This window comes from Hyperolius riggenbachi, chromosome 1 (assembly GCF_040937935.1).
Source record: "Hyperolius riggenbachi isolate aHypRig1 chromosome 1, aHypRig1.pri, whole genome shotgun sequence".
Lineage (NCBI taxonomy): Eukaryota > Metazoa > Chordata > Amphibia > Anura > Hyperoliidae > Hyperolius > Hyperolius riggenbachi.
This window is the reverse complement of record NC_090646.1, coordinates 246,317,693-246,329,953: the sequence shown is the minus strand read 5'-3', so window position 1 is coordinate 246,329,953 and position 12,261 is coordinate 246,317,693. Positions and strand designations below refer to the sequence as shown.

At 40.2% G+C, this 12,261-nt stretch overlaps 1 protein-coding gene across 5 annotated transcripts in view; it reads left to right on the top strand.

Moving 5' to 3' along the window:
• Positions 1 to 4,757, top strand: part of PDLIM5 (PDZ and LIM domain 5) — a 249,532-nt gene extending 244,775 nt beyond the window's left edge. For all 5 annotated transcript variants that reach the window (XM_068232416.1, XM_068232449.1, XM_068232431.1 and 2 more), the window contains 2 exons: positions 2,808 to 2,923; positions 4,588 to 4,757. In XM_068232416.1, the coding sequence (XP_068088517.1) occupies positions 2,808 to 2,923; positions 4,588 to 4,677 (206 nt within the window). In that variant the 3' untranslated portion in view covers positions 4,678 to 4,757. The remainder of the gene's footprint in view (positions 1 to 2,807; positions 2,924 to 4,587) is intronic.
• The last annotated feature ends 7,504 nt before the right edge of the window (positions 4,758 to 12,261 follow it).

Here is a 12,261-nt window from a genome sequence, read left to right as displayed (position 1 = left end):
CGGTGCGTTGTGCGCATGCGCGCGCGGTGCGTCGCGCTGTGCGCGCCAAAGATGGCCTATTTAAACCTGGAGAGTGCATTGCCTCCTTGCTGTAGTATTGCAGCTAGTGTTGTACTCCCGTGCCGTGACCCAGTGTCTGCCTGTCTGTTGTCTATTCCGGAATCTGATCTTGGCCTGTCTGACTACCCGCTCTGTTGCCGAACCCTGCCTGTATGAGAACCTGCTCCGTTGCCGACCTCCGCCTGTTCTGACTACCCGCTCTGTTGCCGAACCCTGCCTGTATGAGGACCCGTCCCGCTGCCGACTTCTGCTTACCCTGAGAGTATTTCTACTGCTGTCCACACTGGTTGCTGAGTCCTTGCACTACCCGACTCAGACCAGAGGAGTGCCGTGGTTTCATCCTGCTCAACGGTTCATCGGATTCTGCGAGCACTCCTGCCTCCTGCACACCTTGGTACCCCTGTTCCCACTCCAGGGGTGTCAGGTGTCAAGCTGCAAGAGTTGCTACCCTCAGCACAACGGTCTCCTCCACTACCAGGTGCGTGACAGCTGCGATCAGCAGCAGCGCTGCACTGGGGACAGCCGTGTGACAAGAGAGCGATCGGCTCTCATAGGCAGAAGCCTATGACAGCCGATCGCCGTGATTGGCCGGCTGGGGGGAGGGAGGGGATTTAGAAAAAAAAAAAGAATATAGCAAAAAATATTTAAAAAAAAAACAAAACAAATATTTATCAAAAAAAAATAAACACAGGGGGGGCGATCAGACCTCACCAACAGAGAGCTCTGTTGGTGGGGAGAAAAGGGGGGGGGGGCTCACTTGTGCGCAAAGGTATACGGCCCTGCAGCTTGGCCTTAAAGCTGCAGTGGCCAATTAAGGTAAAATTAGGCTGGTCACTAGGGGGGGTTTACCACCATGGTCCTCAAGAGGTTAAATCTGAAAGGTTATACTTCAACTGCATCTGAGTTGTCTCATTTAAAATTCATTGTGGTGATGTAGACAACCAAAATTATAAAAAAAAAGTCTCTGCCCAAATATTTATGGACCAAACTGAATATTCCAAAGAGAAGACAACATATATGAAGTGCTAAAGAAATATCTGAATTCTTGACAAATGTTCTGTTCTGTGAACAGAAACAAGTGTTTGGAATTAATTATTGCCTATAATCCTTTATAAATACCAGGAGTACTGTCCTTTCTTTGTGCTCACACCTGGGACAATAGAGTACAGTGTATGTGGTGAACTGAAAATGTTAAAAATCCTTTGAAAATAATGCAAAACACATGGGTGCTATGTAATGCAAGAATGATACAGTAGTATGTATATTCTGTTACCTTGAAGTTTTTCTGAAGATCATTAAAGTGTATCTCAGTGCTTTTTAAGCATACTTGTTAGAGGAAAGAGTAAATTTGACTCACCTCTGCTGTAGAGTTACCACTGTCAGGTGGCCTGTTGCAGTAATCCTATGCCACTCCACCACTGGCAGCTGTTTTTTCCTACTCTGTTTCACTTAGTATCTACAATGTCAACTTCCAGACGCTGCTCAATTTGTGTTATTGCAAAGTGAATGGAGAAGTAGCTTGATGAAAAGGTATCGCCCATGATCTTTGGAAGGCCTGCTATTGCTGGAATAGTGCAGCAGTGGATCCAAGCATCACTTTTGGTGATACGCACCATTCTTTCCCCTTACAGGCACTTTAAAACAACTCATCAATCTGCTGAACAGTTTATGTTACAAACATTAATGCTGTTAATTACATACTCATGAACATTACAGAGCTTATTTGTAAGCACTTTTATACCATAATCCATAATTCCATAAAACCTAGCTATCTGAATCTGTAACTCATGCTAGTTTAAAATTATTTTGTTTATAGTTAAGTTTTGTAAGAAGCTTACAAATCTGTTTACCATTCTGGGAATAGATTGTACCCCTCCCCCAAATCTCCCAGGTCCACTTACACATGTATTTTTGTAATTCATTGAGAGCATGTTTTCTGTTGACCTATGGGATTCTAAGTTATGATGACAATTATTTGATTCCAGCTATAAAAAAAGCATGTCTGTATTCCATCACGGCTGTGTGTACACTGCTTAGATAGGATCTCATAACTGTAATTGGAAATACATGTGTAATTGACACAATACTGGTCCTTTCATAAAAAGATTAAATATTATATTACTTTCTGGCATTTAATCTTCTATTTATGGTTTAGTAATCCTAAAAAACTTTTTTTTACCATCTATGTTCTTATGTAACATCAAAGTTTACAGTGCCTGTATAATGTTCTAATATATATTTGGCATATTTCTTATGTTTAGTACTGAAAATTGCTTTTTAAAAATAATCAAATATAATTCCTGGTGGGAATTACACTGGCACTGTCTGAAAGCCGAAAGGTTTCTTGTCCGATAGCTAACAAGCAGGTCTATTGCCACAGTAACCAGATCTCATAAACCCTTAACCTATCTGACAGATAAGGAAGTAAAGGCTAACATGAAAATTAAGTGCATGGTGGACATTAAACTTGATAAATATCTCCCCAGTTTAAAGTCAATTACATTTCCATTCCATTCAATTTGAATTACCAGTAAATGTCTAATCTATCACAAATCTGGACTTCATGTATCTCATTCACTTTGGAATTTCGTTATTTTTACAATACATCAGTAAAGCAAAACATATTTATACTTCAAAAATGTCCAATATCAGTAGCAGATGGAGCTCATTATGCATTTTATGTCAAGATTTTTCCTGTTTGGTGTGCTAAATGTATCCAATATCTAATATATAATCATCTTGTTTAGATTACTATAGCTTGTTTGGTACCATGTGTCATGGATGTGAGTTCCCCATAGAAGCTGGAGACAGGTTCCTGGAGGCACTGGGGTTTACCTGGCATAACACCTGCTTCGTCTGTTCAGTAAGTACTAAGTATTAAATATTCAGATCATAATTTGACAATAAAAAATGAGACCCTATTCTCTGTTACTAATGTTCTATATATCATTAGAACTACACATACAATTATCGTGTACATTTATTTTCAGTTCAGGTTTCAGTTAAAAGTATGATTCAGGTTGAAGATCCTTGAGTCCTGTACACCAGATTGCTACTGTTTGAATTTAAGCAGATTTCTATAATCCATATAGGAAATAATCAAGCCATAATTTAACTTTGTTTTCCATAGTAGGGAAGATAATATGGAAACTATATCTACTGCATTTTTATGGAGTTTTAAAGGGACTCTGAGCTCAGAAAAAAAGGAAAGTTGTACTCACCAGGGGCTTTTTCCAGCCCAGTGCTGGTCGGGAGGTCCCACGCCGGCGTCCTGGCTCCTCTCCTTCTCCCCGCTCCGGAATGGCTGGCAGGCCGCAGCCCGGGCGACACTCTCCCGAGTGTCGGGCTGCTTCTTCCGCATATGACGCGGATTACGTCACACGCCGGCCGCCTCACGTCATCACGGCGGCCGACGTGAAAGTACTGCGCATGCGCGCTCATGCGCAGTACTTTCACGCCGTCCGCCGTGATGACGCGAGGCGGCTGGCGTGTGACGTAATCCGCGTCATATGCGGAAGAAGCAGCCCGACACTCGGGAGAGTGTCGCCCGGGCTGCGGCCTGCCAGCCATTCCGGAGCGGGGAGAAGGAGAGGAGCCAGGACGCCGGCGTGGGACCTCCCGACCAGCACTGGGCTGGAAAAAGCCCCTGGTGAGTACAACTTTCCTTTTTTTTCTGAGCTCGGAGTCCCTTTAAAGAGACTCTGAAGCGAGTCTAAATTTACTTTTTTAACATGCAGTCATGTGAAGCAGTATAACCCCTGCTAAAACGGTGCTATCCTGCGGCAAAACGAGGGGTTTACCCCCCAAATCCCCCCTGCAAAATCCACAACTTTCTTGGTCGTGGATTTTGCTGCTTATGGAGGCAGAGCTTTCAGCTGTAGCTCTGCCTCCATGCGCGTCAATCTGCCGGTGGATCTCTGCCTCTCCCCGCCCCTCTCTGTGAAGGAAGATTGAGAGGGGCGGGAAGAGGCGGCGATCAGCGGGGATTGACGCGCTGAGAAGCAGAGCTGCAGCTGAAAGCTCTGCCTCTTCAGGAAGCACTCCCCGGGCACCACAGAGGGGATTTGGGGGGTAAAAAACCCATCGTTTTGACGCGGGATAGCAGCATTTTAGCAGGAGTTATACTGCTTCACATGACTGCATGTTAAAAAAGTAAATTTAGACTCGCTTCAGAGTCACTTTAAAGGAAAAGTTAAGAAATTGAAGTGATTATCATTATATTTTATGTGTTTTTCAGTTGCATACAAATTTTTCTTACACATATTTCAGGGCATTGAGGTTTTTTTCACATTTTCAAATTTCCTCCCCTTTTGTGTTCTTCGTATTGAGCTTCTCTGCATTCTGCCAACCATAAGGAAAAATGGAAGATAACCTTATGTTTACTAAAAAAAATAAAATAATAACATACAGAGCATTATCACTCCAGAGTGTGTGCGCCACATGCTTATTTTCCACTAGGCACAGCCTGAGCAAGTTCCTATTTTATTGATACTTGTATTTACATTTCTATTGCATCTCCTCCTGTAGGTGTGCTGTGAAAGTTTGGAGGGGCAAGCCTTCTTTGCCAAGAAAGATAAACCACTGTGCAAGAAGCATGCTCATGCCGTGAATTTTTGAAGTCTTTCAACTCCAGCTTTTCATTCAAGATTTCTCAGCTCTATAAAATGTTCATGTTGATAAAGCCATAATAATGTAAACCACGTGTTTGAAAATTGTTGTGTACCTTTGCAGAGTTCATATATCATATAAGGAAAAACACAAAATGGTTTGTCTAAACAGAAGATAGTGTGGTTTCACAATCATTAGGTTTACTGTACACTACAACCTTTCATTTATTTATTAGGATGTAATTTCTTCTCTGCATATGCGGAAATCTGTCTGTATCTCGATTCATCATCTCCAAAGTTTTACTGTATCTTAGATCTATTTTAAAATTTTCTTTTTCTAAAAATTTCTTAGCATTATAACATTTTAAATAGTACAGCATAGAAGTGTTTTGTTTTGTTTTTCTTTTGCTAAGCAGCATAATTATTTTTTTTTCTTTCCTTTATTTTTCCCCTCTTGCTTCCTTTGATTACAGTAGAGTAAGATTCCCATTACATGTTAGGGGGTTGCTACAACGAACTATAACGAAATTGTACAAATAGGGTACACTATTTTTGCCATGTGACATTACACAAAATGCACGTTATGCACAGTACCATGATAACCTATTTTATTATACCTTAATCGATTAATTAATGCGTAATAAGTTCTGCAAGTAAACTTTTGTGGTACCAAAGTTGTGTGGATGTCATTCTGCATAAGTTAATGTGAATGTATTTAACACATCCTAAGTTTATTCCTAGCATTTGTAGTTGTACCTGTGTAAAACTTTTTGTACCACAATGTGACAAAATAACACACCTTGCTTTAAAGAAAGTGGAATTAAATGTAATTGAATTGATTAATCAGGAATTAACTGAGAATCGGATTGATTTCATTCATCTGATCGGATTGGTTTGGAGATTTTTGTCCATTAGTGGTCCCAATTGATAATTTTTGATTGTTCATATCAAGAATCCTTTGTAAACATTTGTTCTGCAAATTGTATCGTTAGTGGCCACCTTTACACTAGTCCATGCACCAACTCCCCAAAAAGCCTGGTAATTATGAACAACAAGTGATGATTCAGAACTATTGGTCAGTTCTGGAAATAATGAGTGTAGTTACAAGTATCCAGAGGCCTTTGTGGAAAATATTTTGATAATCCTCTAAAAGTGGCCCTTTGTTTTCAAATCAAGAGATACAACAGAATTTGATAGGTGTTGGGCAATTTTGGAGCAGAAGTTTACATAAAATTCCACACATGTTCCACCTTGCAGTGCAATAGAAGTTTTAAGCATTAAAGAGACTCTGTAACAAATTGTTTATCTTTATTTCTTCTATGCTATAAGTTCCTATGCCTTTTCTAATGTGGTCTGGCTTACTGCAGCTTTTCCTAATTGCACAGTAGCTGTGTTATCTCTGTTATATGATCTAATCTTCTCTCTATAGTCGGCACAGTCAGGCTGAGGCAGTCAGACTGGAATGTGCAGGGCTGCTTGTGATTAGCTAGAAGCTGTACACACCCCCTGCAGGCTCTGTGTGACTAACACACTCTGCTTAGCTGAGCCTATTAGAAGCTGGTTAGTTTGTTTGTAAACACTGCCTAAAACTGGCAATTACAAGCCAGGTTTGCAGCAGAGAATGGCAGAAACAGCACAGAGGGGACCAGGAGCACATAATGAATAGAATGGTATGCTTTTTATTGTAAGAATTTCAGAGTACAGATTCTCTTTAAGGGGGAGGAGGGAGTTATTCAGTCAAGAAGGTTTTTCCACCAAAAATTAGGCAGACAGCTACAAATTTATCTGGGAACACATGGGATGGAAACCCATGTAAAGTTTTATTGTAGTTATAAATAAGCTAAAAAGAGACCCTGTTCAATAATGTAATGTACTTTCATTATCAATATTTTGCCATATTAAGATAAAAGAATGTCAACCCCAGTATGTACAGTATGGGTTGCTTATACTGAGAGTGAACATACTGCTCTCTGTGCTGGTCTCTGATTCAATGTGTTTTAAAGCTACCACCACTTTTTCTTCAGGGATAATCCACTCCCCAAACTCATTAGCATATAATTGTTGAAGTGTTCATAAAATCTGCAAACCCTGATACAAATGTAAATGCAGTGTCTGCCTCAATTCTGTAATGTAAACAGTGGTAGTGATAATACACTGCATCATTGATCAGCATAATGCAATAACAGTTTAAATACAGAACTAGATTTCTTTTGTGGAGATCGGGAAACCAAAGAAAGATGACAAAGAAAACTAAGTAAGGTAACAAATTTGAAGCAGAAATAGGAAAAGCTGCAAATGAATGAGATGGATTTATAACAAGGAAATGCAGTCATTTTAAATACAGTACTGTAAGCCGAAGAGAACGCACCATTTAAAAAAGTTGAAGAAAATATAATGAACTGTTCAAATATTAAACAGCATATAGTTATCAATGTTAACTACCTAATGACTGCCTAATGCCCATTGGCGTGATCAAGGCAGCAGCCCTAGGATGGCCTAACTCCAATTAGCGTCAAGTCCTGGGGCGGGAATTTGCAGGAGATCATGCACACCGATGCACGTGCATCTCTGCCATCAGCCTCCCAGCCGCGATCGTCGCTAGGAGACTGGTAGATGGTGAAACTGTTAGACGGCCGTCTATTTACTTAGTACAGCGCTGCGATCTAAGGCAGCGCTGTACTGGGGATAGCTGTGTGACACAGCTGTCCCCCTGGGGGACATAGAAGCGATAGGCTCACTGGGGGAGGGAAAATAATTAAAGAAATACACATTTTTATAAAAAAAATACAAAAATATTTACAAAAAATAAATAAACATTGGGGGAGCGATCAAACCCCACCAACAGAGAGCTCTGTTGGTGGGGAGAAAGGGGGGGGGAATCACTTGTGTGCTGAGTTGTGCAGCCCTGCAGCAAGGCCTTAAAGCTGCAGTGGCCCTTTTTGTGAAAAATGGCCTGGTCTTCAGGGGGGCAAAGCCTGTGGTCCTGAAGTGGTTATGTCCTGCACCCTCCTGTGTCTGTGCATCAGTTGTGCCTGGCACACAGATGGGCTTAGTGCAGTGATCAAGACGGGCGTATGGCGTGCGCCTATGGGCGTGTACGGATTGTGAGCCGTTATTAAATGGCCTTTGCGGCTAGTTTTAATATAAAAATTTAACTGGGAATAGTGAACATGTTACATGCAGTCATAAGCCTGAAACCTTTATGTATCCCTGTTACAGGTATTTGTAGGTCTCCCAGTTATTATGATAAGCAGCATTATACTGTTTTTTGTTTTTTTACATGTATGGAGAAAGTCAAGATAAGTTGTGTATAACTTTTGGGAATACAGCACACAAGTGAAATGTATCTCAGATACCCACCATCTGCATTTTCTATATCCATTATGTACACAAGTATTTATTAGCTTAACATTGTGATGGAAATGTTCATGTTTTGTGTTTTAGAGCATTTCTAGTCTTTTTTTTTTTTTTTTTTTTTTTGCTGAATGTACTTTTGGGGAAAAGGGCATATAGATATTTTTAAAAGGCAAAATTAGTATGAGGTGCACCCCCAGTCTTTGGTATTGCATTGCTGCTTGTTGTATTGCTTTAAGAAAAAATGAAATACTAATATATGGTATAGTGTTTGTTCTTTAGCCATGTTACTGATTTCAGACGCACACAACATTAACATGGCTTCCTATTGGTCTCTTGTATGCCCATGTCGTAGCTGATGTTAGGAACCTCAATGCATAAGCACAGTAAATAGTTTGTATTGTAATGATGAGTTCTACTCTTTGCCGTGTTGTGTGCCAAGAAATTAAAGGTACGTACCAACTCACAGTATTTGCCCCACATAAGGATTGGAACTTAATATTGCTAGTGACAGTTAAAAGCTTAGTGCCACAGCCCAGTGATGTATCCTGTTTTTTTGCGGAGTATGGGAGAGTAAGGTTAGTGTGGGAGCACGTTGGAGTGACTTCCGGTGGACTGGGTAAGGAGGGCAACAATGCGCTCGCCTGAAATTCAGATCTTTTGATAACATATCAGGGCAGCTGTTCACCTCCTAGATTGTCAGCAGACATAGCCCCCATCAGCTGCCTCTGCAGAGTTTAGTCTAGCATCTGCACAAGGATTTAGGCTGACTGGTGTCTAGTTATTCCTATTCTTAGAATGAGTTCCATATAGGTACAAGTTTAAAGAGAGCCTACATGAGGAGACAAAAGAAAGGATATAATTTCTAAAACAGAATCCAGAATGGTTCAGGTGGGTTTTATTTTGTTTGTTTTTTAGATTATCATTACATTAGAATCCACCTGATATGTGTTTTAGGGATTTTTAAGGTTAGTATTAATAAATAAACGAAAAGAAAAAAAAACGGTTTGTACATATTTGTTGAATTAACACAATCCATCTAGAATGGACCAATTGAATAAGATGATCATTTTAAAGAAGTCTGTATTGTGCAGAGGTAGAATTTTATTATTGAGGTGCTCAGTGTAATACCCAGGGATGTGCTGTGCTCTACTGAAAAAGACATTGGGCTTGATTCACAAAAGGGTGCTAACACAGTTAGCACGCCTAAAAGCTTTGAACGTGCTAACTAGGGTGCTAAGTAGTTTGCATGTCCAAAGCGGTTACTGATCGCTCGTTAAGTTGGTGCGCCCGAAACATCGCACCGTTCACGTGTAAAATAGCTTTTCAGGCTATTTTGCGCGCGAATGGTGCAACGTTTTGCTTGCACCGCACAGCGCTAACCGTTGCGCGCGCAAATGCTTGCGCGCATATTACCGTGTGAAGCGCCCATTTTCGCGTCCTAAGTACCTTTTCATTTGCGTGCTAACACTTAGCACCCTTTAGTGAATCTAGGCCTTTTAGAGGGAGCCTGTACTTCTATAAGAATTGCTACAGTAACTAACACATAGAGGTTCTTCCACGCAGCTTTAATCTTCTAGTGTAGCCTACATTTGTTAAAGCTCAATGGCCCATATGCAATGAACTTTTAATCCTGAGTTTTTTCCTAGGTGATATTTTCACACGTTGGCCCATATGCAGTTTTTTTTTTCCTCCTGAGTTATCTCCTAGGAGATAATTTTCATATTCTCTTTAAAATAGCTTTTAAGTATTTTTCACCAAAACCTGGTGAATAGGTGCTGTACAATGGTCTTGCTTGCTGGTGGTTTAACCTCCTTGCCGGTCATCCCGAGCTCAGCTCGGGGTAACCTGCGCAGGAGGATTTCTCAGGCCCCGCTGGGCCGATTTGCATATTTTTTTTTCCTACACGCAGCTAGCACTTTGCTAGCTGCGTGTAGTACGCGATCGCCGCCGATTCGCCGCTACCCACCGTGCCGAGCCGCCCCCCCCCCCCCCGCCCCAGACTCCTGCGCAGCCTGGCCAATCAGTGCCAGGCAGCGCTGAGGGGCGGATCGGGATTCCCTGTGATGTCCCGACGTCCATGACGTCGATGATGTCATCCCGCCCCGTCGCCATGGCGACCGGGGAAGCCCTGCAGGAAATCCCGTTCTGGACGGGATTTCCTGCTTACTCTGATCGTCGAAGGCGATCGGAGTGGGTGGGGGGATGCCACCGCTCAGCGGCTATCATGTAGCGAGCCCTGGGCTCGCTACATGATTTTAAAAAAAAGTGCTGCGCTGCCTCCTTGCCGGATTAATTAGACCGGCAAGGAGGTTAAATGGTATTTTATGAAAAGGTGTGTAAATATCACCTAGGAAAAAAAACTCAGGAGAGGGTGAATTGCATATAGCCCCTTGTCAGTAAAATGTCCTTTAAACCACCAGCAAGCAAGAAAATACTCAAAATGATTTTTAGAGTACCTTTTCACCATTTTTTGTACTTTTACTGCTGTACAGTGCTAAAAAGTTAATTTATAAAGTTGAAAAATATCCTAGGAGAAATCCTAAGAGAAAAAAATAATTGCATATGGGCACATTTACCCATTCTTGTGCAGTACCTCACTACTGGCCAACAAAGATACATATCACACTTTGCGGCCAGTATTGAGGTGTGGTAATCAGGATGACGTTGCTTTTTGAATAAGTAAAGCTAAATTGCAGGCAGACTAAATCTGACATCACAGTCATTATATATACTCTTGAAAGAAGACTATTTTCAAAAAAGTTTTGAGATAGCTTGCATTATAAGTAAAATAGCAACAGTCACATTATTAATTTCCTTTTCTAGAAGGGCCATTTTTCGCAAAGGAGGAGCTTTGTGTTCCAGTCCAATGGCACAAACCCCTCATGGACTGCTATCTAGAATAACTGTGGAATTGGTGTGCCAGGGTAACATTTTTACATTTCCAAGATATTTAACTTCAAGGAACCAATGGTTTTACTCAATACAAATAGAACAAAAGAGAAATATATAAAAACTTACAGATCTCTTCTCCATAGCCAATACATGAAGATAAAAAAAATCCATGTTAACAATTATGATATTATATTTGACAAAACCTATCACTTAATGGAACTATAGTACATAGTGTCCACACTTATAAGACCAAGCACGCCAGCTGAAGTGCTTAACCTTATATAGTTTAGCCAGAGCTGCAAAAATAATTGTATACTTCTCAGCACGTCAGCACTGTGCAGTATGTTTATTTTTAATTTCAGGACCACAGCAATTTTCACATATCAGCGCTGCTCCCATTCATTCGCCAATAACTTTTTTTTTTTACTACTTAACACACCTCAATGTTCTATATATAGTTTTTTCAGGACAAATTAGGCTTTTAGTGTGTGATAAGTTTGTTTAGTAATTACCTTCTTTTCTATGCATTTTAACTACTTCAAGACCAAACCAATGTTCACATATCTGCACGGCTCCCACTCATTCGCCAATAACTTTATTACTACTGGATGGATATAGTAATGTCCTAGTACAGTAATGACCTTATTTTCAATGCATTTTAAAGGGAAAAGAAGGGTAAAAACTGAAAAAAAAACACACTTTCTCCATTTACATCCATTTTAGCTAACTATAAGTTAAGCCCACACATCTTATTTGCTTATCCATCCTGGTTATAACAATGTTTAGATTATGTTTCTAGCACAATGTATGGTGACAATATTGTATTTGGAAAGGAAGGTGTCTTTTTTTCTGTTTTTTCATTTTTTGCTTTCTCATTGTACACTATGATTATAAGACATTTGCAAAAATAATAGCAATATACCCTCATGACGTACATATTTAAAAAGCCAAGTTCCTAAGGTAACAATATGTTTTTTTTCTTTTATATTCTGTCACTCTGTTTTCATTTTACAAGTCTTTTATTTTGGTACAGAATATGTGAAAATGTAATTGCTTTTGATTCAGTTTGTGACTAAAAAGAAAACACAAGACATAGGCTCAAAAACTCGCTAAACTGTATTCTACTACTTATCACGGTTAAAATGTTAACACACTTGTCTTTTGTAGTTTTGCTAGTTTTCCCAAGTGTGATCATAATTTTTAAAATGACTTTTTGTTGGATTGAGTTTGTCCCTACCTATATTTTATGTGACATGAGTCCAAGCTTTAAGACACACCAAAATGTATTCTACAACTAGTTACAGTTAAAATGATACCACATGTCTCATTTAGTAACAAACTGGTG